This window comes from Varanus komodoensis, unplaced genomic scaffold (genome assembly GCF_004798865.1).
Source record: "Varanus komodoensis strain SLA01 unplaced genomic scaffold, ASM479886v1 scaffold57, whole genome shotgun sequence".
NCBI lineage: Eukaryota > Metazoa > Chordata > Lepidosauria > Squamata > Varanidae > Varanus > Varanus komodoensis.
Window position 1 is genome coordinate 3,489,180 of NW_025336182.1, and position 25,947 is coordinate 3,515,126.

A 25,947-nucleotide genomic window follows, 5' to 3' on the forward strand; every position below is an offset into this window, starting at 1 on the left:
GCAGCGTCAGGGAGGGGAGGGGAGGGGAGGGGGCTTGCGGTTCACTGCCTCTGGCTGCCTGTCCGCAGAGGCAGGGGTCAGCCATGCTGTTCTAGAGAGGCATGGCGGGGCGATGGTTCAGGTCCTTGGCTGGACTTCAGCAGCCTGGGTTCAAGTCCCCACTCAGCCATGAAGCTCGCTGGGCATCGTCGGGCCGGTCCCTGCCTCGCAGCCTGGCCTCCCTCACAGGGCTGTTGTGGGGAGGATAAATGGCAAGAACGGGGGCCACGTCCGCTGCCTGCATTTCCTCGCAGGGGGTGGAGGGGCATGGAAATGTCACCCTGTGGAAGAAACCACCAGCCCTTCAAAGCGTGCCCAGAAACAGACCGGCAGCCCCTGAAGCCGGTGTGGAAACGGCCTGGTGTGGCCCCCAGGAGGAGCAGCCATGGCTCATTTTGGCAGAGCTTTTCAGGGGCTTATTGCACGCGGGAGACACCGGGTGCCCCCCTTGCATCCAGCGGGTGCTTTTGCGCACAGCAAGCCCTCTGCGCTCGCGAAAAGGCCTGGGAGACTTCACCCCAGAAGCCCTGAAGCGGCCTCCTCTCCTCCTGCCATTCAGAGCTTCTTCGTTCTCATGAATCTTTCAACAGCCGGTGCTTTTTGGTGGGAGATAGAGCAGCTTACACGATGCACTTACATAACTTCATCCAAGCGCTTCTTTCTCTCTCCTGCTCCAGCTGGCCCATCGGCCTTTTCCAACCTGGTTAACCGCCACTTCTAGCCAGCTACTGCTGGTATAACTCCTTAAGGGTGTGAAGGCAGTAGCTCCTTCCCTGCATGCTGTCCATCCACAGCAGCCAATCCTCAGGGTAGACTGCTTCTGAGCATGGAGGCTCTACAGAGCCATTATGGCTATCGGCTCTCTGTGATTCGGCTTCTCTCCTTGAAGGTTGTTTAGTTATGAAATGCTTTTCATGCTGTTGTATTCCCCTAGGCAGCAAGCCACGTCGAAAATCCACTGGGACTCCAATTCATTCAGTCACAATAAGAATGTCATCCAGTGGGGTAAGCTGAGCATGTGCAGAGCGCTTCCCCTCAGAAAGAGGGAAATAATCAGAAGGCCTTGCGTGGAGCAGCTTTGAAAGAGGAACTGGCTTCATTCCTGGCTTCCTTTTCTTCTGAACACGATGTAAGCACGAGCGGGGCAAACTCCCTCGGCAGGAAGCAGCTCGGAAGACCCGCATCCTTAGCTGCCCTTCCCTCCCCAGGACGCGCTTGTTTTCAGTCGGAAGCTCATTCAGCGAAGCGAAGCAGGCAAACGAGGGCAGGAGCCCCCGAGGACCAGGCATCGGCACCAGCCTCCCCCCACCAGGTCGACCTTCCGTGTCACAGGGCCCTTCTTCTAACAGGTAGGGAACACGTGGCCCTTCAGACGTTGCGGACTCCAGCTCCCATCAGCGCCAGCCAGCAGGGCCCAGGGTGAAGCCCGCGGGCCACCGCAGAGTAAAGAAACCTGGAAGGCGCCGGGTGGGAGGGAGCCCCCCGGGGGGCCTGCTGCAGCAGGGCTCGTCTGGATGGCCTCTGGGTTCCGCCCCGCCTGCGGCCATTCCCGCGCCTCTGCCCGGCGGCGCCCCCAGGACCGTGGCCGGCGCCGCCCCTGCGCCCCAGTCCCGGCCCCCGGCCCGGCATCATGTGCAGTGCCACGACTGGCCGGCATCGGTGCTGGGGCGCCGCCTCCGCCGAGCCTGGAGACGGCGTGCGCCCAGGACCGGGCGGGCGGGCGTGCGCCCAGCACCGCCTCCTCCTCCTCCTCCTCCTCACACGCAGCGGCGCGGCGCAGAGCCACACCTCGGGGCCAGCGGAAAGTTTCCGTGCCCGTCCGGCCGGAGCGCGGGAGCGAGCGCGGAGCTGCGCGGGGAAGGGCAGGTAAGGCGCCCCTCCGAGCCGGGCTGGGCTGAGCCGCGCGCCCCGTTGCGCGCGGGTCCGGGCCAAGGTGTGCGAGCCGCGGCGGCGAGGCCGGCCTGGCCCGCTCTGCCGGCACCCTGGCCCAGGTCCGCAAACCTCTCCCGACCCTCTCCTTGGCCCCAGGGCTCAGCCCCTGCTCCTCGGTGACCCGCCACGGCCGTGGACCCCGAGCGCAGCCAGAGCCTTGGCCTCGGCACCCCCGTCCCCCCGGATCTCGCTTTTACAAGCCGTGCGGCTGCTCTGCGAGCTCAGCCTTTGCGCTCAGGCGGCTTCTGAAATCGGTTTCGCTTTGCTCCGTCCAACGCCTGTCCGAACGGCAACGTAAAATTTAGAAAGAGCGGCGTCCTCATTGATTCAGAAGCAAGATTTGGGTGTTCGGAAGTTCGTGGGGTTGTTTCCTCAGCTGGAAAAAGGAGACTCGTCTTTTCAGTCAGTGGCTGAAATTCCTTTGCAAAGGTCTCAAGTTCTCTTATACTCCATGACACATTTTGAAAAGGCGGCTGGAGGCGGAGCGGGGGGGGGGGGCATTCAAAACCACCAACGCAGGGGAAAAAGTGCAGGCAGGGAGAGAAAGGAAGGGCAGGGAATCTCAGCCGCTCTCCCTCGTTTCCACCCACCCCGTTCAAACATATGTCTGAATTTTCCATTCTGGACTAACGGCCAGAAGGATCCGTGTGCTTTTGGTGGGTCCCCCACCCCTCAAAGTAGCATCGACTTGACCTCTCTCTTTTCTTCTGCCTCCTTGGGGAAAAAAGACCCAAGGGGCCCCGAATCCTGGTCGAACACCTTGGGAAAGTAAGAATTCACTGCTCTTTCCTAAAAGCCCTTTTAGGGGACAGAAACTGGCAGCTTAAAAAAAAAAGATTTCCATTTTGAAATGTGCCCATCTGACTTCAGCTTGCGGTTTTGTCAACAGCCGCCGGAGCGGCAGGGGGCGGGGGTCCCTCCAGGCCTTCAGTTCCCACAGCGGTGCCAAGCAGATTTTAGCCCCCTGTGGAAGCCGAAAAGTTTCATACAAGTGATGAGCAGGTTGCCACTTTTCTAGGGCAAAGCCGGGCATTGAAGATGATAATTTTCGCGGCGGCTCATCCCCCCAACAACACCCCACCCATCCTGCAGAGCACTTCTTACAACCTCTGAAAGAACCGCATTAAAGCAGCCTCCGTTTCTCGCTTCTCGCTCTCTGTTTCGCCCTTGCACAGTCTCTGGGGCCGTTTCCTTTCTCAGCCTTGACTGAAGTGTCTCGGTCATTGTTCATGCAGCTAAGCAGAAAGAGCAGCCCACCGTGGCTTTCAGGGTCGGTTCCCTGCTATAAATCTTCCTTACATACAAGCATAGGCATCTCATGGCTTCTCGCCTTCTGAAATTCTTGATATTTTCTGCCGGTCTTGGGGATTTTTGGAGGAAGTGAAAGTGTGCACACGCGCACAGACTCCTCAATATTACAAAATCTGGCTCAGCTCGTTTTCTGTGTTGCGGGGGGTGGATTTTCAAAGGGGGCTGCAGCCGGGGTGGGAAGAGTTAACTACATGCTGGAGCACCCACGAGACATGTTCACCAATTTTCCCCTGCTTGGGTGTTAAGAGCTAGAGGAAAAGCAATATTTTTTCTATTAGTTTAGGATGAACTAGGTCAGGGTAACAAATTAACTGCCGTGTTTATTTTATTTGAAATGGTTTGTAGGAGGGATGCCTTTGTCTCCCGTGAAATATGAACACATTAGTAGTTTGCCCTGAATTTGTAAAGATGGGAATTAGCATATGCAAATATTATCCAGCTTTGTGTCTGCCTGGAACTTTTTCATATGCCCTGCAGTGTTGCTGACTCACAGGACTTGACCCTGTTATTCTGTCCTGGTGTTGGGAGCAAACCCATTGAACTCAGGGTGTTCCTGCCAGAGGGATTTCTCATGCATTTCTCATTCCCTACTCACAGCTGTTTATGGGTTCTTTAGACAGTGACCCTCCAGTTTTACTCCTCCGTTTAATCATCCCATGCTGTGCAGTTTTGGCAATGACGATAAGCACGGAAAATGTGGTATTAACTGCAAAGGTGAAAGCCCCGTTTTTGCTGATCCAGCCATGCAGTGCCACCTAGAGGTTGCCTAGTGGTAAAGCAGGACAATGCTCTGATTCTAACTGCGACAAAACCAAAAGGAGACACAGCCGATTAACATCTTTGCATGGAGAAGCTTGGGCTTACTTCCAAGTTGACATGCCGGCGGTTGTTTGGTACTCTTTCTCAAGGACGTAGAACCATCCAGCCATCCCAGACCCCCAATCTAAAAATGTATTTATTGCTGCAATTCCATACCAGCTTCCTAGACTAACCAAGGTGGTTTACGAGGCATCCGAACCAGAAAAACCATGATCGGACATTTCTCTTAGGGTTATTACCTTCACCGGCCTGGGTTGCCCCCTGCCCATCCCGACAGTTGGCTAGCAAGGAGCAGAGCCCAGCAAGCCAGGCAAAGCTTTGCTCTTCTTTGCATCCCTGCTAAATTGCTGTTCTTGGGGAGAGAGGTGGGACTTGGCCCCACCCTTCCTTTTTCTCCGCCATGGCGGTGATGATGCTGCCTCCTGGGCGAGAGACGGTTGGAATTTGACGATCTGACTTTTCTGTTGGGAAACAGTCGCAGCTGCTCAGAGATGAAATCTTTCGTAGGAAAGTCTCGGAACTTTCCTGCCCGCATGTCACCAGCCTGGCAACCCCCTGAATCCCGTGCCCACAACTGGAAAAAGGCTTGAACATTTCTCAGAAGTCAAGTCAGGAGCCTGTCGGGGCTTGGAGAAAAGCCAGATCTGGGTAGGAAAGCGTGCTCAGGTGTGCCCACATGTGGTGCCCTTGAGCTGTTGGACTATAACTCCCATCGGCCTCTCACAACTTGGTTACAACCCCTCTGGAGGGCCCGGCGTGGCAAAGGTTGTAGGGACCTTGCCCTGAGGGCGAGCCACCCGCTTCTTGCTGGCCCTCCACGCTCTGGAGCATGCAGCACTGGGGATCCCGGCCGGGTCTCCTCTCCCCAGCGGGCTGTGAGGAATGGGCTCATCGCAGCTAAACTGGCCCCCCAGGAGGCACCACAGCTTGTCCCGGAGCAGTTGGAGTGTCTGGGTGCATTCTGCGACAGGCACCAGTTCAGCCAAGCACAGAGACTCCAGCTCAGCCCCCACACACCTCCGCCAAGCGCTCGGATCACGCACTGGCTCGTATGGAGCGCCGCGGTTAATATTTATTATTATTTATTACAACATTCGTATCCCATCCTTTCGCACAAGCGCTCAGGACGGCTTCCATAACATAAAATTACAAGAATACAAGAATAAAACCACAAATGTGAAAAACATATAAAATTGAACATTATAAACTAAGAAATAAGAAGGGAAAAATAAAATAGGAAATGAGGCTGTGAAAACAGAAAACAAAAATTCTTAAAATGTCTAAAATGCTTGATGAATAAAATGATGGTTGAATGGAAAGGTCTTTACCTGGCGCCGGAAGGAGTATAACATCAGACAAACCCATCAAAGTAGATCAGCATTAAAATCCCCATATTGCAAACATGAGGACCAAGAAAGGGGAGACGGGGAGAGAGAGAGCTGCCCAAAACCACACGGGGAATCAGCAGCAGAGGTGAAATGTGGATCAGGGACTGCCTTGGTCCGGCCGTCTCCAGCCCTGAACCAGGTGTCTAATGATGTTGCCCATCGTCCTGGGCATGCTCCCTGGAACTGCTGGGGGTTGCGGTGGGACGCCTGCCTGGGGAAAGTGCAGCAGCTGAAGGGGTCAGGCGGCCAGGCCGTGTCCGTCCTCGTGTCTTGGCCGGAAGGGGACTCCGCACGGCCAGCTCCCTCCGCGGCCCTTTGCTTCTGAACACGGATCGTTTTCACCATGAAGGGCCCTTTTGTTCGTGGCATGTGACCGGAATGGCCGAAGCCGAGCCCAGAAGCAGCCCTGCGGCGAGTCGAGCCCACGGGGAGCATGCTGGCACCAGGGCGACCTTCCCCGCTGGATGCCGGCAGAGAAATGCTGGGTTGTTCCAAACACGCCAAGAATTAGCGGGCTGCAAAGCCGTGAGGCACCAGCGGCAGGGAGAGGCTGGAGTCGCACAGACTGGGGGCTGGCTGCACATGCCCGGTGGGCTGAGAGTCCGGGGGGGGCTTGGAACGCCACGTGGCAGCCCCCCCCCGCACACATGGTCCCCCGCGGCCAGCACAGCTCATCCGCCCCCTTGAAAAGGAACCGGCGCTTGGCCCTTCCGCGGCTCCCACGGGCATCGGTGGGGCGCTGCCTGAAAGAGACGGGGTGTGGGTGACCGATTCATCCCCTGGGTGACGGATCCATCTCCCAGCCGTGCATGGAGCTGCCCCCTGTCAGTCTGCCCGGCTCCAGGACGGACACGGCCAGCCTTCTCCAGAACTGGAGTAGCCAGGGAGCGAGCAGGAGATGCAGGCCTCTGGCCAGCTTGACAGAAGACAGTCCTCTCAGTGGAGGAGTGGTCCGAGGGTGGCCAGGGGCTTCCCTCTCCTGGGGTTTCTCTTTCGCCACAGCAACGCTTCTCCTCTCAGGACAGGCTCCCCCCACTGGGCATGCCTGCCTGAGTACCCCGAGCATCCACGTGGGTTATGCAGCGGCTCCGTGTGCTTCCCGTGGCCATGTGGCCAACAGCACCCGAAGCGGCCACCCAGCGGAAGGGGGAAGCCAGTGGCACGTGCTCCTTTTGTTGGCACTTCAGGGGGTCAGCTGGCCAGTCGGTTTGGAGTCCCTTTCCGGCACCACCATCACCGTGACTCAAAGACGCAAAGACGGAGCGGACCAGGCTGCGGCTGGGAAAGCCACGACTTTGCGGATCTTGGGGGAATGCAGCTCCCATCGTCCTGACCTGCACATTCAGTGGTGGAAGAGCGCGAGAGTGGCACAGCAGCCACGTCCGGAGGCCACGCAGCCACCATCCTGGGCACGGGCAGAGCGCCTGGCCTGCCCAAAGGTTCAGGCGGTCCTTCGAGAGTCCGCCTGAGAGCAGAGCAGAGCAGAGGGCGTCCACCTGGACTATCCTTCCCGGAGGAACTCGCCCAAAGCCTTTTTGCTCCCCTCAGGAGGAAAAGCCGGGAGAGCCGGGCTCGGAGAGGAAACAGGTCAATGGTGGGGAAAACAAGAAGGCGAGAAGGGCTTCTCTCTTGCCAAACCACCTATCATAGAATAATAGTGTTGGAAGGGGCCATGAAGGCCATCAAGTCCAACCCCTGCTGTTGCAGGACACCAGTTCACACCACCCCACTCAAAGGGCTGCCCAGTTTCCCCTTGAATGTCTCCAGTGTGGGAGAGCCCCCCACCTCTCCGGGCAGCTGGTCCTGCTGCCGTATTGCCCTGACCGTGAGGAAGCTTTTCCTGATGTCCAGCCTGAACCTGGGTTGTCACAACTCAAACTGATTTTTCCTTGTCCTACACTCTGGTATCTGCAAGAAGAGATCTTGGCCTTCCTCTTTGTGGCAGCCTTTGAGGTATTTATAGAGGGATCTCATGTCCCCGCTCAGTCTTCTCTTCTCGAGGCTGAACATGCCCAGTTCCCTCAGTCTCTCCTCACAGGGCAGCATTTCCAAACCCTGGATCATTTCTTTTGCCTTCCTCTGGACCCTTTCCAATTCACCTGCATCTTTCTTAAATCTTGGCGCCCAGGACTGGACACGGTATTCCATATAAAGTCTGACTAGTGAGGAGTAGAGAGGAACTGCCACTTCTCGTGATTTGGAAGCAATGCTTCTGTCAACGCATCCTGAATTCGCGTTTGAGAGGCACCACTCCTTTTGTCTGGGGAGGCGGTGGCAGCTGGGCTGGCCAGAGGCACCTGCAGCCAGGCCTCTGGGGGAGCATCCAGAGGAAAGGCCGTGCCATGTCTCCCGGCGTCGGACCGAGATGCCAGGCAATGTGACCAGCAGCACGGGGGTCACTGCCTCCTGCGAGGAGGGGAACGGACCGCTGCAGGATCCCCTTTTCCACCTCCGGGCTGGTTCCCGGATGCAGCCCCCCACGACCCCGAGCCAGCAGTGCTGGCACCCTTGGACCTGCCGGGCCTCCCTCCGGGAACTCACCCTCGACGGCAAATAAACAGCGAAGTTGCAACATTACCTGCTTGCTTTGGCCCTGAGCAACTGCGGAGGTTCCCCCCCACCCCTTTGACACCCAGTCGGTGTGTAGCAACAGGTTCAAAACAAACAGGGAAGAGAAGGAGGCAGGGCAGGGCAGGGCAGGGCAGGGCACGGCCGTCCCAGGGTGCTCCCAGCCGGCTGCTGCATGCGCGGCTGTGGGACCCCCGGGGCAAAGAGGACGGGGAGTCGCCGCGCTGCAGAGATGGACGGATGGGGGCCCGTCCAGCAGCCGGCTGGGGCCCCTCAGACAAGCTGGGCCCCTCCACGCAGCATTGCAAAAGGATGCCCAGAGCAGAGAAGGCAGATCAAGAGACAGGCATGCCCCACCTCACCGTGTAAATTTGGGGTGATCTCGGTGAGATTTGACTGGCAGGACAAAGCCTAGAGGGAGAGACGCCGCTGTTTCCTCGCATCCGCTGCCACGGGAAGAGTGCTTTGGAGCACGGGACGAGAAGAACCGTGCTGGGTCTGGCCGGGTCCACTTTGTCCAGCCCTGCTCACACAAGGCTGGGAGTCCCACAGACACACGCGCAGGACCAACGGCGCCCTTCCCAAGCAGTGTGCATAGAAGTGGTGGGTCAGATGCCGGAGGGAGCATGGAACCATGAGGACTAGCAACCCCAATAGCTTTTCGGGGGCCACGTGTCTTGTATCAGCTGTGGAGCTCGCTGCAAACTTTTCTCCACCCTGCTTCTCCATCCCGCTACATCGGGGCAAAGAACAGCGCCAAGTGTTTGCGAACCCTGCCAGCAGAAAAGGAGAAGGCGTGCGCCAGGGAGCTTGCGGTAGCCACAGAAGGACCATTTCTGTGAGAGTCAAGTGATGCTTGCTTCTGCTGCCCTGATGTGAAACCCTGAATAGGAATGGTAGAAAGGAAAGATATTCATGCTGAAGCTAACTTTTTTTGAAAAGGAGACGCTAACCTCCTGGAGACCTGCCCTGCTGTGAGAAGGAACCAGTAATGGAGATCCGGTTTTAAACCATGCTTTGAGTCGCCAATGCCATCATGAGGACTAGTAACATAACTCTTTGGCACAAAGTGAAAGTTGAAGGCAGAAGATGATGGCGAAGAACAACTAGGGAATGGATCAAAGCCGTAAAAGAAATCATAGCCTTGAACCTGGGAAAGCTGAATGGAGCTGCCATGGGCAGGGCCTTCTGGAGAGCTTATCCTCAGTTGTCAGATCTATATAATGAGGATAATCAGAGGACAAAGCAGAGGATACATGCAAGTCATTATGCTGCCAAAGTGAAGCCAGAAGGGGGGTGGGCATCACAAGGCAAACCTTAGGCAGGCCTCGTGCAACAGCTGGAAGGACCCCAGATGCAGCAGGGCCGAGAAATCACGTATACAACTTAAGCGAAGGAGATGCATTGGTTTATGTCTTCGCCTGTATATCCTGCCTTATCTCTTAAAGTGCCACATGGCTGCCTGAAGGGGATGAGGGGCAGAACAACATTGCTAGGGCCAGAGACTGAACTCATGTTTACCCTGTCCATGTGGGGGCGCATTTCCAGCTGCCTCTCCAGCTTTGCACTGGATGCTGCCATTAAAACCCGTTCTGTCAACCAGGGACAGTGCAAAGACCTGCTGCAAATGGCCTGCGGAGACTGAACTGCCGCCCTGCCGGGCCCTGAGTTTTAGCGTGAGCTGCCGGGCCCATCCAAGAGGCGCCCGCCACCTTGCCCGTCCTGGGGAAAACAGACCTTTGGCGGATCCGCCACCGGCCAGTCCTTTGGATGACTTCATGAACGGAAAGCTCCCACCGTGTGTCTTTGAGGGCCGAATGTTGCAGGCGAGCAGCGGCCACAAAGGCTGGTCGTTTGCCTGAGTCCGCTTCTCCCCAGGGGCTCCTCTTCCAATTTGCACCCAAATCCTCTGCAGGTGATCAGAGCATCACGGCCTCATCACTTTCCAGAGGTGCCAGACCACATCCCCCATCATCACTGCTGGCAGGGGCAGATGGGCATTGCCATGCGCCCCATCTGCAGGTGACCCCGCTGGGGAGACTGCCTTAGGAGACGCGCCATGTGCATGCTCACCCGGAACTCCTTCCTCCCCGCAGCTCGGAGAGCCCCAAGGGGACCCTGCCGCGCCTTCCCATTCCCAGGCAGCAGAGGCGAATCGCTCATGAACTTTCCTCCCTTTTTCTTTCCCCTTCCCGCCTGCGCAGAGGGAAGCAGTTGTGGGTTTGTCCTTTTCTTCTTCTCTTGCTGTTCCACCCAGTCCAGGTGAGGGATGAGTCAGAGGCGAACAGGTTGGGGCAGGAAGGTGAACCAGGCTGGGCTGGGGAGATTGTGGGAGGCCCGGAGCGCTGGAAGGTGGCCGGGGGTGTGGGGCAGAGACCCAGCCCCAGCCCCTTTCCACTGAAATCACAGAACGCTTCTGGCCTTGGGAAGAAGCTGCTGCGAGGAAAAGCCAACGGGAATATATTTTATTTTAATAGTTGGCAGGCCGCTGGTTCTGTTTCAGCACAAGCATGCGCACAGTTATGCCTTTAGACTGTCCTGGGCTCACAGACCATTCTTAATATCACTCAGTGTGCAGCTCAGAGGCTGTTTTCAGAGGCATAATCCTGGAAGCATGAGCAAAATAAGTGTGCCTCTGAGCAGGGCAAGGGGCCAGCTCCCCAAAAACAGCTTGCACCCACCTGAACTCTGGGCCCCGTGCATCCAAGGACTGAAGTTCCCCCTTTCCCATCTCTCCTTCCTCTCTCTCTTACTTCTATGTGTTTCCTCGTAATGGACCACCTCTGTATAACTCTGTAATGACCAGTGGGGGCTTGTCTGGGTCTGCAAGGCGTTCCTGAGTCCATGCAGGCAGATTTGTTGTGTTAGCTGCTGGTGGACAAGGCAGTTCCGCTGGACAGACATCTCCCAATATATTATTCTGAATTCAAAGCTCTTTTAGCCCACTTTTCAGCCCCAAAGGGCTCCCAGAGGGGCTCACATACAATCAGCAAACAGCATATGGCCACAGGGTTAGAATCTAAAAAAGACCCAGCATGAAAGGAAAAGGCAATGGGGAGGGAAGAGAAGCAAGTAACCCCACAAGAGCGGGGTTACCCCGAGAATTCGCACCTTCCCCTATGAGAAACATCTACCAAATTTTGAATGTGTGTGCCTGTGGTGGGGAGGAGCCGCATGGCTTATATGAACCGTTTAAGCCTTTGCCGCGTGGATTTGCCCTCAGAGGGGAGTTGCCTCCGCAGTAACGTCCTCCGGCATTTTGGATGTAATTAATTGCAGTGTGTCATTTCACTCCCATGCAATTAATATGAATCAACGGGATTCAAGGCCAGGAGAGAGGGAGGTTAAAAGGAGAGGTGGCAAAGTTATGGAGAAGGAAGACGGAGGACTATTAATAGCCAAGTGGAAACTCCACGAACTGGAGCAGCGTAATTGTAAATAGCGTAAGTTGTGTCGGGAGGGAGGAGCGAGCGGGGGAACCGTGGCAGGAGAGGCTTCCAGACATCAAATGCTGAGAGAGAGGAGGGGGGGGGGCCAGCTGCCGCTTCGTGGACCTCTCCAAGATGCCCTGCTGTCTTCCTTTGGAAACAGGGAGCTGGGCTCAATGGGCCCAACTTGCTCTGATCCAGCAGCTGCTACAAAAGGGTGGGGGGACGAGCCTTACCCCCCCCAAAGCATTTGGTCATCCCTCTGTGCAAAAGGGCTGCCGGACCAGGCAGGGGTTTGCTCTGATGTGAAAGGCTCCAGCGCCTGGCAGGAACCCCCCAAGTCATGTGCTTTCTGCCCCCCCCCCCCACCCGCCCCAGCAGAATAATTAGGCAGAAGTAAGGCTTCCTTCGGGCATCCCACTTTGCACTCCCAGCAGACCGAGCGCGCTCCCCGGAGCCTCGGCACCGCCGGCCGTGTCTGGGCGTGCACCTGGGCACCCCGCCTTGGCCTTCTGCAGAAGGGCCTTCGGTCCACCAGAGGGGCAGCCCGGCCCTTCGCGCTCAGACCACTTGGCTCGGCCTCGGGGCTCAGTTCCCCCGCCGGCACCCTTCTCCCCACCCGGCCCGCTCCGTCCGCCTCCGGCGAAGTGGGTGCTTTGTGGCAGGCCAGACCCCGCGCCCACCAGGGCCATTGTGTGAGCACGCCCACGACACGCCCGCCACGTCCCAAACGGACCGGCAGGGCCCTGGGAGACGGACGCCGCCCCGGCACTCCATTCAGCCAGGAGCTGGCCCTCCGCGTCCACCCCGGCTCTGCCGGCACTGCTTTGGGGTGGATGACAAGCCCGGCAGGGAGAGCCGCTGCCTTGCACCCCATAACCCTGGCTGTTGGCCAGGCTGGCCGGGGCTGATGGGAACTGCAGGCCACAGGGCGCCATGTGCCCTCTCCCAGCGCTAACCTGTACGCCCCACTGCCTCTCATGCGGCTAGAGCACCTGCCCGCCAACCACGCAGCCAGGGCTGCTGGGAGTCGATGTCCGACAGCCCCTGGGCCACCGTCAGTTCCCCCTCCCTGGCGGAAAGTCCTCTGAGGAATGGCAGTCCCCCCCCCCCCCCCCCCCCGCGAGGAAAAAAGGGAAAAGAGACACATCCTCTGGGCTGAGTCACTTCCCCCGCCCCCCCCAGGCTTTGTCTGGAGCGAGCATCCGTCCAGCCGCGCTGCCCACCGGCCCCCTTGGGCTGAAGGCGGAGGCCTCCGTGCCGCGGCTGGCCCGAGTCCGGGGCCGGGGGCTTTGTTCCCGTCTGGCCGCCCTGGTCCCGCATGAGAGGCCGCTTCCTCTCCGCCCAGCATGCGGCGTCTCCGCCGTGTTGCCGGGAAGCAGGGAAGCAAGCCCCCTGGAAGCTGCCTCTCCGCCCGCCTCCCCTGCAGTGACGCACAGAGGGGGAGTCAGGGAATCGTCCGTGCGACCCGGCGCTTGGCGCAAGCAGCACGTCCGGGGGGCTGCCCTCGGACCGGGAGTTCGGGACCCCAGGCCTGTGAGCCCGGGCCAGCCACTCTCCCCCACAGCCACCGGCTCTTTGGGGGAGCCCTGGGTGTGGGAGGGGATATTCTCCCACCCCGAATGGCTGAAAGGCCGGAGCAGCTTTAAGTGAAAAGAGGCAGTCTCGCTCTGGACCTGTGACTCCGCCCCTCTTGCCTTGGGCTCCACCCACTGCTGGGATGCAGACCCCTGAATGAGAATCCGGCCCCCGGCTGGAAGAGCGTCAATGCCCTTGATGCAACTAGGCTACACTAAGGGAACCACTGTATTTCCCACTGATCTGCAAAACACTCTTCCCCCACTTCCAAATATGGTTATAATTAGGATTTTCCAGGGAAGGGGAGAACTGGGACTGAACGCTTGTGAGAAACGGCTTGCGAACTTCATTTTGGCTCTGATCACACAGTCCTGGGCTTCACATGTGCTCAGAGGCACCCTTGTTCTGGACATCTTAACACAGCTCCAACTGAACCAACTCTTCTTTTCCCCCTATTTCAGAAAACCCTTCCCAGCTGTCTCCATGTTATAGAAATCATTTCTATGCCGGTTGCTTTCTATCTTATCTGGCTTTGAGGGCGGTGTCTATATTCATATGATTTCACTCTACAAGTAGAATACTTTCACAATTAAGCAGCAACGGCTGGGTAAAATGCTTGGGGATATGATAAAAATAAAAGTGAGACTCTCCTGGAACCACGAAAGGGAGCAACACGGAGGGCAAACAGGCGTCTTTTGGGGATGAATTCTACAACTGGAGTACCAGAGCTGGGTAAATGCCCTTCGCCTATTTTTGGAGAACCTGCTCAGATCCAAAGGACACCCAAAGGAAGGGCTCAGCAGGGCCTGTGGAGGGGATGGATCTGCCTGTGTCCATTCAGATAGACTGCTTTTGTCCAGAAGGCTTGAGGAAATTCCACCCCAGCACCTTCTGAACCATCTTGGCTTTCAAGATAACGCGTTAACTTGCACTCAGGGGCTGTGTATAGGTTGCGTGTGGGCTGCCAATGAGCAGACCTGAGCCGCTGTTGTAACATGGGTTATTCTGTTGTCTGAACGCTGCTGCGCTAAGAAACCACGGTTTGTTAGCCACGGGCAGCCCACAGTTCAGAGCCTAACCACCAAGCACGCTTCTCTTCCTGCCAGGCTGGCAAAGGAATCCTTGGGGTCTTCCAGAAAGGGTTAGACGGGGAGCGTCTGGGGCCGAAGTCAGCTCAGTGAAAGGAGAAGAAAGGCAGGGGCTGTGCTGTGCCTCTTTCGAGTAGCTCAGGAGGAGGCCCGGCCTGACGGCGTGTCTTTGTGCCCATGGCGAATCTGTTCAGCTCTGTCTTCACCCTTCCTGCCTTTGTCTGAGCGCCTCTCCCTCTTGCTCCCATTGGCCGGAGGAGCTGGCAGGAATTTGGGAGAGCTTGCTATGCACAGGACTCCATGTGACAGCCAAGCTGATTCCCTCTGCACGTGCGTGGAAGTGACGGGGCTTTGCTTTTCCCACTCAGTCCCAGCAGCAATCTCGCGCTTTTGCGCTTTTGCGCTTGCGGGAGAAGCGTGCGCTCTTCTTGTGGCTTTATGCGGAGAGGAAAGCAAGCCCTGTTGAACTGGAGTGGATTCCAAGTAAACAGGCGGGCAGCCAGTCGCGCTGCGCATGTGCCCGACTTCCCGGCGCGGCCCGTGACGCAAGCTGTCACAAAGCTTGAGAAATCTGAGCTGAAGAGCCAGTGACCCCCACTGCCTTTATGTCGAGGCTTGTTCAGAAAGGGGAAATTGAGTGCGTGTGTTTGAGAGGCCTCCAGTCTGGTTCTATGGAAACACCATTTCCTGTTATCTGAAATTGTTTTTCACAACTGCCTCCCCCGGCTAAATTCTCTATCTGCTCGGTCCGATCATTCAGAGGGGGAACCGTAGCTCCTTATGACATCCGTGAGTCAGCATGGGAGGCAGTCTTTTGCAAGAAAGTTGGCAGAAAGCTGGCTTTTTAAACCTGTGCAAAAGAACTTGCAAAACCGGAGGAGGTGAAACAAGCCGCTCACATTTCCATTTGCTTGGAAACGTTGCGTATAAATCATCGTCGTGACAGACGGTTGGAAGTAGTGAGCGCTCCTTCCAAGAGCAAACCTGGGTGCAGATGACAGCAGATGCAGGTTAGGCCCCGTGGTTAAGAGCACAGGTCTGGGGCGCAGGCAGTCTGGGTCCTGATCCCCACCCAGCCATGGAGCCTGGCAGCCCAGCCTACCTCACAAGGTTGTTGTTCTGGGGATAAGATTGCAGACTGATGTAAGCCTCTATGAGTTCTTTAAAAAAGAAAAAAGTGGGAGATACATCTAATGAATGAATGAAATAAACAGATACGTAACCCAAACAAAATTCTGTTTCGTGGCCTGGACCAGAAAAGCCAAGGTTAAATGCATATTCTCTTTCTCTCCCTTCCCTCCCCCCCCCACCCCGCAACTCAAACACACTACTGTGATCTTCCAAAAAGGTTCACGGGGTGATATTTTCATTTGCGCTTCACATCTGTGTCACAATAAGCACATCAGTGTAATTATTTTTGGGAATTTCGTGCTCGTTTTGAAAACATGCCCCAAGAAAAACAATTCTTGTATTTTTTTGCGATTTCCAGAGCTTGGCATTCTTTTCAGACTGCGTGCCCTTTGCGGCAGGGAACTTCTGTGGGGTAGTGCAAAAAAAGAAAAGGGCAAGCAGGAAGATTAGGTAATGTGAATGGGGCTGCCCAAAGCACCTTCCCTTGGGAGAAAAATTGGCGCATCCGGGTGGGATTTGCAGGGAAAGGTGTTGGAAAGGAACACGGTGGAAGTTTCCGTGGGGAAAACCTGTTAGCATCCAAGATCGGTAAAGCTTATCAAGAAAACCGCTCCCGGCTAGATGAGGGAAGACGAAGGTGCTTTCCAGCCGTGCCCAAAACGATGCTGTGTCAGTGCCTGGCTGCCCTCCAGAGGCAGGCTGTTCCACGGGAATGGGGCCACCCCCGTGAAGGCTCTGCTCCAGGTGCTCTCCAGTCAGGCCCCGGGTCCGGGTGGATCCACCAGGGACATGCCAGCCACTGACCTCAGGGACCAGGCAGGCTGGGAAGGGAGATGGCACGCTCGCAAATATTCAAAGTCTCCAATGAGACTTCCTGTTCATAATCGCCACTCTGAGAACAGAATGCCGGACTTGGCCGTTTGGTTTGATCCAGCAAAGCTTGGCAGTTTGGAGAGCCAGCGTGGCGTCGTGGTGAAGAGCCTGGGACTGGGACTCAGACGATCTGGGTTCGAGTCCCCGCTCAGCCATGGAGCCAACTGGGTGACTTTGGGCCAGTCACAGACTCTCAGCCCAACCTACCTCACAGGGTTGTTGTTGTGAGGATAAGATGGAGGAGCAGAATGATGTAAGTTGCCTTGAGCCCTTTGTAGGGAAAAGGCAGGATATACATTGAAAAATAAAATAAATAAACTTCAGAGCAAAGCAGAGGGGCAGAACGGCGCTGCCCCAGAATCGCGCTCACCTGCGTTCATGTTGACTGGCCGCTGTTTCTCCTTGGGGCGACAGTCAATCTAACCTGCGGTGTCCTTCTTCTTCATTTTGAAAGGTGTCGTTCAACTGGTACCCAAGGAGGGCTGTTTTCGTTCCCCAGAGAAGCTCTGGACTCTGCATAAGGCCTTTTCTCCACCCCGTCGGACCCGCAGACGGCAGAACGATGCTGGAGAGCCTGGCTGCCTGCTGAGTGTTCAGGCTCGCAGGGGACCCGGCTTGGGAGGGGGCCCCCTCTGCTGCGGAGGAAGAGGAGACGGCTGCCAGCATCGGAGACGAGGTCTACCCGCCCGGCAGAAAGCTGGAAGCCGCTGGGAACATGAGCGATTTCTGGCACAAGCTGGGTTGCTGCGTGGTAGAGAAGCCGCAGCCGGTGAGTGGCCTTGCGTGATTCTGAGTGAGCGGCACTTTTACATGGCCGCTCGGGCGATGCTGCTCCGATTGGGGCCCACGGTCTGTGCCCCCTTGTGCTGAAGGGTCTGCAGCCATCCTCCAGGGAAGGAGGATGTCTCCTCGCTGATCCCCAGTGCGGAGGCAGTGCTAGGAAAATGCAAAGACTGATTCTTGGAGGGACACCCCCCACCCCCGTCCTGCCTTGCCTGGCCTTGCCTGCCTGCTTTCTGCCCAGCGCTGCTGGTTCCGTTGCCGCACCAGCTCTCTGGCCTCCACGGACCTCTACAAGGCAAAGACTTAGTCCGAGCTCAGGTGAAAACCGTGTCAGTTCCCCCAGAGTTGGAGAATCCTGTCAGCCAGGAGAAAGCTTCTCCGTGCCGTTACAGTGCAGGTGTATCCCACGCTGGGAGCTCAGACAGTCCTCCTCCCGTCCGTTTTATCTTCACGGTAGCAATCCTGTGGGCCAGGAGTGAGTGCCTGGCCCAAAGTCGCCCAGGAGGCTCCAGGGCTGGAGGGAGCGCAGCCCCAGTTCTCCCTGCGCCGTGCCGGCTCTGCTTCGCCCTCCTTTGTTGAAGCTGATGTGGCTGGAAAGGCTGCAGCAGCTGCATCCGTCTCCTCCGCCAGGGAAAGTGGGAGACAGCCTTCCCAGTTGTATTTATTTATTAAATTTATAGGCTCTGTTAGGGCTCTCTGGGCGGGGTGCATTTCCATTTTCTGGCCTCTGGGGAAACTGACACGGCCAGGAGAAAACCGATTCAGGCTGGAGGGACGTTCTTGGGGCTTGTCCGGTGCACCATGCACTGGATTTCTTCCATTCTCTACGAAAGAGGGTGCGACATGCAAGAAGCCCTCCTGAACGAGGGGCGGATGGGTATCCTTGGTGATATGATGGGGTTTAAAAAAGGAAGCCCCACCGCACTTGTTTGGTGGTGGGGTAGAGATTCACATGAGGGTCTCTCTCGCTGGTCTCAGTCCAAAATTCTCAGCCCCACAACATATGCCTTTGGGAAGGGTTGCTTGTTTGGGGGTCCTTTGGCCCGTACCTCCAAGCCTGGGTCCTTCCCTGAAGACATCCCTCATTTTAGCATCATTTAAGGGTTACAGTGGCTGGGGAATGCCAGGATGCAAACACACAGACACGCGTGCCAGGCCGTTCCTTTCCCCTCTTCCTCCTCCTCCTCCCCAAGCATTGTGGGACGGGGATTTGGGAGCCGGAGCTGCCAGCCCTCCACCCCTCCGACGCACAGAGCCCGCCTGGGCAGTAACAAAAGGGATGCGTGGGGCTCCTTGGTGGGCCCAGCGCTCTTCCCGCTGGGCGCCCCTTGCCCGTGTTGTCCACCGCAGCAGGCGAGGGGCAGACCGAGCTGGCTCACCTGCCAGCAACTCACTTGCAGCTCACCTGCTGATGGACAGACCCCCTGGGCCCACAATCCGTGGGTCCCACCCAGCACAGAAGCACATGCCGCCAAAGCAACCCACTCTGCAAATCATGCCCCCGTTTTCTCGGAAAATCCCCCTTCTGTGCCCCCTTTTTCGGTAAAGATTTTACTTCAGCCTGATAGGAATCCTAGTTTCTCTGCTGTCTCTCTGCAGCTCCAGATCGGTTTCTGGAGATCCCAAAACTATTCCATGGACCGGTTCCCACTGAGCGTTTGTCCTGCAAACGGCAGTTTTCAAAGGGGGAGCAGCAGGGACGGGAAGGCATGCAGCCCTCCCCCCTCCCCTAGAAAAGAAATTTTCTCCTGCAAGGCAATAGTGGTGGGCATGTCCTGAGCGGAGCTGGCTGGATCCAGGGTCAGACTAGATGGCCCTGGAGACCCCCTTCTGACTTACTCAGTTTCTATGTTTCTAATTAAGCTTAGAAATCAAAACTCCTTTTCCCCAGTCGTTTGGCACGGTGCAAATGAACCAAAGAGTTAACTGAGTCTGCTGGTTCAGATGAGGAATGAATGACCCCCTAAGGACACGAACTGTTTGGGGGCTGAGCGGGCTTTTTTGGAAAGGGGTGGTGGGCTCTCCCTTGCCAGAGAAGCAGAGACTGGATGGCCATGGCCCACAGGTCAAGCCTGAGCCCCCATTTCTCCCCCTTCTCCCCCTTCTCCCATTCACTAACCCCTCTGTTCTGTTTTGTTCCCGCTGCAGAAGAGGAAGAGGCGGCGAATCGATCGCAGCATGATCGGTGAGCCGATGAATTTCGTCCACCTGACGCACATTGGCTCTGGAGACATGGCGGGCGAAGGCCTCCCCATGGTACGGGCTCGCTCCCCCCTCTGGGGTACACACACGGCAGGCAGGGAAGAGTCAGAGTTTGGATCTGCGACGGCCCGAAGAGGATGCCCCGTAACCTAGCATGCTTTGGCAGATTCCAAACCGTCAAAAGGCTAAAACGCCAGCAAGATGAATAATATGAAATGCAAGGCATGCCTTGTAGGAGAATTGCAGACAATCTGGAACAAGCAACAGCACAGGAATGGGTGAAATTTTAGGGCCAGGGCTTATTTCATGTGGGAGAAAAGGCATGTCGTTGCTGGTGCCCAAAGATAGCCATGCAATCTCTTGGCAAACCTCTTTGGGGTGGGCATTTCCTATGTGGGGTGCCAAAACAGAGAAGGCCCTGTGGTAGCAGCCATTAAGTGAACTCCCCTTTAGGGCTCCCAGAGATGAGCTAAAAGTCTTATACAAGTAATACAGAAGGAGACATTCCGTTAGGTACTCTGGTCTCAAACCCTTTAGAGCCCGACGAAGAGGCATGGGGGTTAGGGTTAGGGTTTAATTTATTAAACTTTAATTTATTAAAAGTTTTTATATGCTGTCCAATACCAGAGTCCTTGGATGGCTTACAAAAAAACCCAAAAAAACATACCAACAAACAACACTGCATCCGACCATTCATGATAAAAACAAAGATAAAACCAATTAAATGTTAAAATGTTGGGGAAATAAAAAGGTTTTCGCCAGATGCCGCAAAGAATAAAGTGCGGCCTGGGGAGCGTGTTCCAAAGTCGGGGTGCCACCCCCGAAAAGGCCCTTCATCCTGGCACCGAACCTGCAGATGCACCAGGGTTGTTTTAAAGATCATTACTGGGGTCTGAACATTACGGGGTTGCGCCCAGTCCCCGCCTGGGGATGGGTGCGCCCCGAAACACAAGCAGGCAACACCGGAAGGCGAGGTGCGCACCGCAGGACGATGGATCGCCCCCTTTTCCCCGTGGCTGCCGCTGTCCTGCCGTGGCAAATGCTCCTTAAAAGAACAAGAGCCCGCCAGGGAAACGAACGCAGCGGTGCACCGAACATCAAGCCCTCGCCGGCTGCACTGCCAGGCCGAGTGGGGGCAGCAACGCCAGCTATATTTAGATTCCTCCAGGAAGGACAGATCTGCTCACGTCCCCCCTCTCGTGGCCTGATCCAGCCACGCTGCTTCTGGGGCTGTTTCACTCCAGGAAGTCGGCCTTCACCTTAAGCAAATGAGTAGCAGGGGATTTAGGTTCATCTTTTCACTGTGGCTGCTATTCCGCCCTTTTCCCTGCAAGGAACCCAGGGCAGCTTTTGCCCGCACACCCCCTTCAGTGCATCCTCACAACAACCCTGTGAGGCAGGTCGGGCTGAGAGGCCGTGGCTGGCCCAGTCTCACACGGGGCTCCACGGCTTTGTGGGGACTCAAACCCGGGTCTCCTGGGTCCCAGGCCAATGCTGCGCCACCCGGGTCTCCCGATGGCAGCTTCCTCCAAGCCGATTTAATTGTGGGCACACAGAAGCCTCCAAAGCCGGTTGCTTGTCTAAGTGAACGCACCTCATTTCAAGCAAAGATTTGTCTCTCCCTCTGTTAATTCCCCACTTCCTATTTCCCTTTCCTTCGCATACACAAACACTTCCCTCTTCCAAGACTTGGAGAAAGGACGACTGAGGATGTTCTCAAGGGGGGGCATTCCACCTTTTGGGGAGCCACCACAAAGGACGCCTGCCCAGAAGCAGGACGTCTACCAGATCCCCACATGCGGAGGTCTTTGGGTCAGGAAATCGGCTTTGCTGGCGGGGGCCTTCGGGCACGTGGGGCACCCTATTCCCAGCGAGAGCTCTCTGCTGTCTGGCTGGCACAAGGAACTACAGGTAACATGGAGAAAAACACTTACACCTTCTCTCTCTCCCCCCCCGCCAGACAGGAGCAGTCCAGGAAATGAGATCCAAAGGCAGCCGAGAGCGACAGTGGAGCAATTCCCGGGTTTTGTAGCTCGACGGGGCATAGCCCTCGACTCGCCCCTCCTTTTCTTCAGTGTGAGTGTCTGCTTAGGATTGCAAATTCCCCCAAAGAGCATTTCCTTTCCCAGCTGTGCCAGATTGCTGAGGACTAGCCACTTGAGAGCACCAGTGGAGCTGGGAAACCTGCCTTCTCTCACGGCTTCAGCCCCACTTTCAGATCAAGAGCCAGAACAGGACTGCCATCAGTTAAAGAGGGTGCAGATCTGGCAGACCTGATATAATGTCTTACAACTGAGAGTTTTCTGGGGGGCTGGGGGGCATTCTTAGCAACCTCCTACCACCCACTCCCTGCTTTTTCCGCCCTTCCAGGTCACTGGGTTCACATGCATGCAATGGCATTAAGGTTTGCTCTGACCTGTTTTGCAGGCGCCGGGAATCTCACAGGTTCCAGGCCGGGCAAGACGCACCGCCGAAAGGAAGCGAGGGAGAGCGCGAGGGGGACCTCCCCCCATGGCAGCCGCCCCTGGAATTGCACCCTTTCATCTCAGCAGAACAAGCCGGCAGTGCATTCATCACTCAGTGACTTGCAAACTGGTTCCGAATGCTCCGATTTTTACTTCTTAGGATTTGTTTTAATTTGTGTTTTTGTGAAGAGCAGCGACCCCGCAAAAAGCACTTTGCTTTCAGCATCTATCGACCCTCTGCAGGGAACAGGCAGACGGGATCTGGAGCTGGCTGACTGGAGTTTTTCTCTCGACCCATCTCTGCAGCTGGCCTTTGACGGTCTCTTTTTCACCCCTCCTTTTAAATGTGTGACTTGGCAAAGAATGAGATTGTAGATTCTAGGGAGACGTTTGCCCCGTGCTTCAGCAACTAACAGATGATCTTCTGGCCATGAGTTTTGTTTCCATTTTCCATCGCATTATATTTTTTTCCACATCTGGAGGAACCATTCGAAAGATCAGGTCGTTGGGTGTCCCCCTCCCCCCGCCGCACACACACACACACACTATGGAAGCGTATCCACTGGATTAAAAAAAAAAATCTGCAGAGTGTATCCAAGGTTCAGGATGCACTTCCATCAGGAAGCAAAATTGCAGGATGCCTTTAGGAATGTGAGAGCAGAAGCTGGAAAGATCTGCTACCCCTTGAGCCACGATCCTCTGCAAACCGGCTGGGGGCAGGAGGTGGATAAGTCCATGGCTGGCCATGTCACTGAGGTGGTCAACTGCCACCATGAATGTTTTGGTCAGACTTGTGCAGAAAAACACCCATGCAGATTATTCCCTGAGCTAAACTAAGAAGGAGAGCAATGTCCTTTTGGATTTTTAGCCCCAAATACCGTGGGCTGGGTTTTGCCCACTCTTCCTTCCAGAAACTGCAGCTTCTAAGCTCTTGGTGCAAGGCTGACAAGACAGAACTGCAGCACCTTGGGCTTGGGAGTCCCTGCACATGGGTCTGTGAACATCGCAGGGGTCCAGCTGCCAGAGGCATCCTGGGCTTGGTCCCTTTGGCAGGGACAGCCAAGAGCAAAACGTGACATCAACTTTTAGTGTGTAGACTTTAACTTGCGGGGAGCTGCAGTGGGTCAAATCGAGGGACTGAGCACTGGCTTGCTTATTTGGGGAAAGAAATCATTGGAAATTGCTCTCGTCTTCTGCAGGCCTTTTGTTCCCTGGCTCCAGGTAACAGGTGAAATACATTCAAAGGTATTTGATCTGTGGATATATCGATTTCTTTCTTCTTCTCTGGTCAAGTAAGGGTCTTGCGTGGGTGCTTTAATGAGGCTGGGCGATGCCCACAGCTGTCTCCCAGAAATACAATGCCCAATAGCTTCCGTAGGTTCTTTGGTGCTGTTAAACGGAAGCAGCAGCTCCGATCTTTCTTTGTGGCTTCTTCTCCGTTCTGGATCATTGCTTTTATGTACATGTACTTTCCAAAGTGGAGAAACCTTTAAGGTTAAGCATGAATGTTACATTCGTCTGGGCCTGGGAGTTCAATTCCCACCGTCAGTTTTTTCTGCATCACAGCTTCCAGATAGCTAGATGGATTTTCAGCTCTGGCAGTGGGTGCGAGAGTTTCTCTTTCTCTCGTTTGGTCACTGGGGCATAATTTGCAGGGAACATGATGCCTACAAGGCTGAGCCCTGGAATCGATTAGGTTTCCACTGCAAAAAAGGCCTGCTTTTCTACTAGCTTTGCTGTTTTATAGAGATATTGAGGAGCACCTTGAATGTTCGGCTTTTGCGGGAAGCAGCAGATTTGTGTGTGTGGATTTTGGAGGGGCGAGCAAAGCAACCCGAACCGGAGCCAAAGTGAGCTCTCCCAGGTAGAACTGAGGGGCGGGCGGGGGGGGGGCATAGCTTAGACACAGGGCAGCTTTGCACTAGGCTTGGAGGAGGGCATGGAAAAATTAGCATTGATCCTGCGGGCTTTGGGGGGCGGGCTGCCCTTGAAAAATTGCATTTGTGCTTAGAGTCTTCCTTGGACGCAACGGACAGCACCCTGGAAGCAAGAAATGCACACGGAAGGATTCTGTCCCCAGCCAGGCCATCGAGGAGCGAAGGAGAGGTTCTCCAGTAGCTTCTTTCATGCCCTAGTTTCTAATTTTATCGTACCCTTTTATCGTACCCTTTATCCTTTGTACCTCCAACTGCCAGTTGATATGCCCTTGGAAGCTTTCTTTCCTGGCATTTACAAACTTTAAGCTAAACCACAGACTGTTTTTTTGGATTCTGCCCCCAGCCTCTTTGCCTGCACCCCACCCACCCCTGGAGTGCAAAACCCATTTCTCCAAAACGGGTGCCAACACTCCTTATGCCCATTTCAAGGAAAAGCCCCACCCCAGGTGAGGCTGGTCTCTCAAACCAGTGAGCCAAGCTGTATTTTAGGAGGAGGAAAGGCTTAGCTTCTCCATGTGTCCCTGGGGAAAACTCATTTTAACCCCTCGGATTTGTCCTTATCCTTGTAGTTGGTTTTCCTTAAAATGGCCAAAACTGGCTTGGAACAGCAAGAATTCCTATTCATACTCTGTCAGCTCCCTCGAGCCTCCGCCATTGCCCTCCCCCGGCCCGCGTTGGTGTCCTGCCTCAGATATTTCCAAATCATACAATTCCTCACCAGAAAACTGCTGCCTGGGACTTGTCTTCCTGTTCCCCACATTCGTCTCACAGTTTTAATTTGTAGCTTGATGTAAAATGTTCACTGTGCCACGTTCCTTTCCCCAGCTGGTCTGGTGTTAAAATGAAATGAAGGGATAGCTGAGCTATTCTAAATGTTTATTAGCAAAAAAAAAAAAAATCTCTCTCTCTTTTCTTCACTTTTCTGTTTCGTAAAAAAGGAAATTGTGTGTAGGACAGAAAGATGCCTGAATTTAACAGGGAGGCTGTTGAAAAGGGATTTATCAGCAATCCACCCACAGAAGTGCCTTCGGAGTCCTAGCCTAGCGAGAAGGTTCTATGGATGTGGCAGCCGGCAGAAAAAATTGTGCAGCACCTGCTGCCTTTTCCACCTCTGTTTTAATGGTTCTGAGACCTCCACAACCTCACTGCGTCCTCTCAAAACAATGTAATGTATGCTTGAAAAATTAAATGGCAAAAAGCAAACGGAAGTCATGCTTGTGTACAAAAACTAAGACCCCGGGAGTTTTTCTTCTCAAAAGCCTCTCGTTACATTTCTTTTGCTGGAACGGCCACCATGAAATAAGTGTTGTACTAAGGGAACATTCCAGCCACGCACAAGTGGGAAAGAAATGCCCGTTGACTTCTTCATGGGTGCAGGATGCAGCCAACGGGGAGCATCCGGAGAAATAGGGCTCTTACATCCAGGTCGTGAAATGACCGCACTACAGAACTGACCTGAGCAGGGCGCCCACGTTTCCTGGGTGGGATGGAACCCACGGCCTGGATTGGTAGGAACCAGCTGCCTGGAGGGGTGGGGGGCTCTCCTACACTATTATTTATTTATTTATTTATTTAAAACATTTCTATGCCACCCCATTCGCAAAGAGCCTCGGGGCAGCTTACAAAACAACTATACTCACAATTAACCTTAAAAACCCGGAGACATCTCGGCACAATATAAAACCCCATAAATAAATAACCAACAGTTAACAATTAAAATGACTTAAATAAAAAGGCCTTGGCCTGGCGCCGAAAAACAAATAATGATGGTGCCAGGCGGACCTCTCTGGGGAGCGCATTCCATAGGTGGGGCGCCACCGCAGAGAAGGCCCTCCTCTGGGTACTCACCCTCCTAATATCTTTCATGGAGGGTTCCTGGAGAAGGGCCTCTGCCGCCGATCTCGGGGTGGGAGGGCATATATGGACGCAGGGGCTGCTTTAGGTAACCAGGTCCCAAGCCATTAAGGGCTTTGTAGGTGATAACCAGCACCTTGAATTGGGCCCGGACTTCGATGGGGAGCCAGTGAAGCTGACGGAGGACTGGGGTTCCATGAGAACAACGCCCAGTCCCCGTCAGCAGCCTGGCAGCTCTGTTTTGAAGTATCCACTATTCAGAAAGAAACTGGGCAGCCTTCTGAGTGGGATGGTGCAATGTGGTGTCCTGCAACAGCAGGGGGTTGGACTGGAAGGCAGGACGCACTCCAGCGGAGCCAAGCTCAGGGAACCCAGGTTCCATTTAGATGCCAAGAAGCACTTCCTGAAAGTTAGGACCCCACGGGTAAGGAATGGGCTTCCACAGGAGGTGGTTGAGGCCCCACCGGGAAGGCTGGAGGTGCACATGGTGGGCATGTTGTGAGTGCAGCCGGCTGGAGCCGGGGTCAGACTAGATGGCCCAGGAGACCCCT

At 55.4% G+C, this 25,947-nt stretch overlaps 1 protein-coding gene and 1 long non-coding RNA gene across 3 annotated transcripts in view; one reads left to right on the forward strand and one right to left on the reverse strand.

The window, feature by feature from the left end:
* LOC123032994 overlaps positions 1 to 804 on the reverse strand; it is a 1,740-nt gene extending 936 nt beyond the window's left edge. Inside the window, exon 1 of the long non-coding RNA XR_006416562.1 lies at positions 677 to 804. This is a non-coding gene — a long non-coding RNA (uncharacterized LOC123032994). The remainder of the gene's footprint in view (positions 1 to 676) is intronic.
* A 429-nt stretch (positions 805 to 1,233) lies between these two features.
* Positions 1,234 to 24,745, forward strand: CDC42SE1 (CDC42 small effector 1). Of its 2 annotated transcripts, none has more exons than XM_044449146.1 (5): positions 1,234 to 1,388; positions 16,610 to 16,924; positions 19,087 to 19,194; positions 21,101 to 21,216; positions 21,568 to 24,745. In XM_044449146.1, the coding sequence occupies exons 2-4, from the start codon at positions 16,871 to 16,873 to the stop codon at positions 21,170 to 21,172; spliced, it is 234 nt and encodes a 77-aa protein (XP_044305081.1). In that variant the 5' UTR covers positions 1,234 to 1,388; positions 16,610 to 16,870; the 3' UTR covers positions 21,173 to 21,216; positions 21,568 to 24,745. The 2 variants fall into 2 exon arrangements, with proteins under 2 accessions (XP_044305081.1, XP_044305080.1); XM_044449145.1 differs by lacking the exon at positions 1,234 to 1,388 and adding an exon at positions 1,816 to 1,905.
* Positions 24,746 to 25,947: the final 1,202 nt, after the last annotated feature.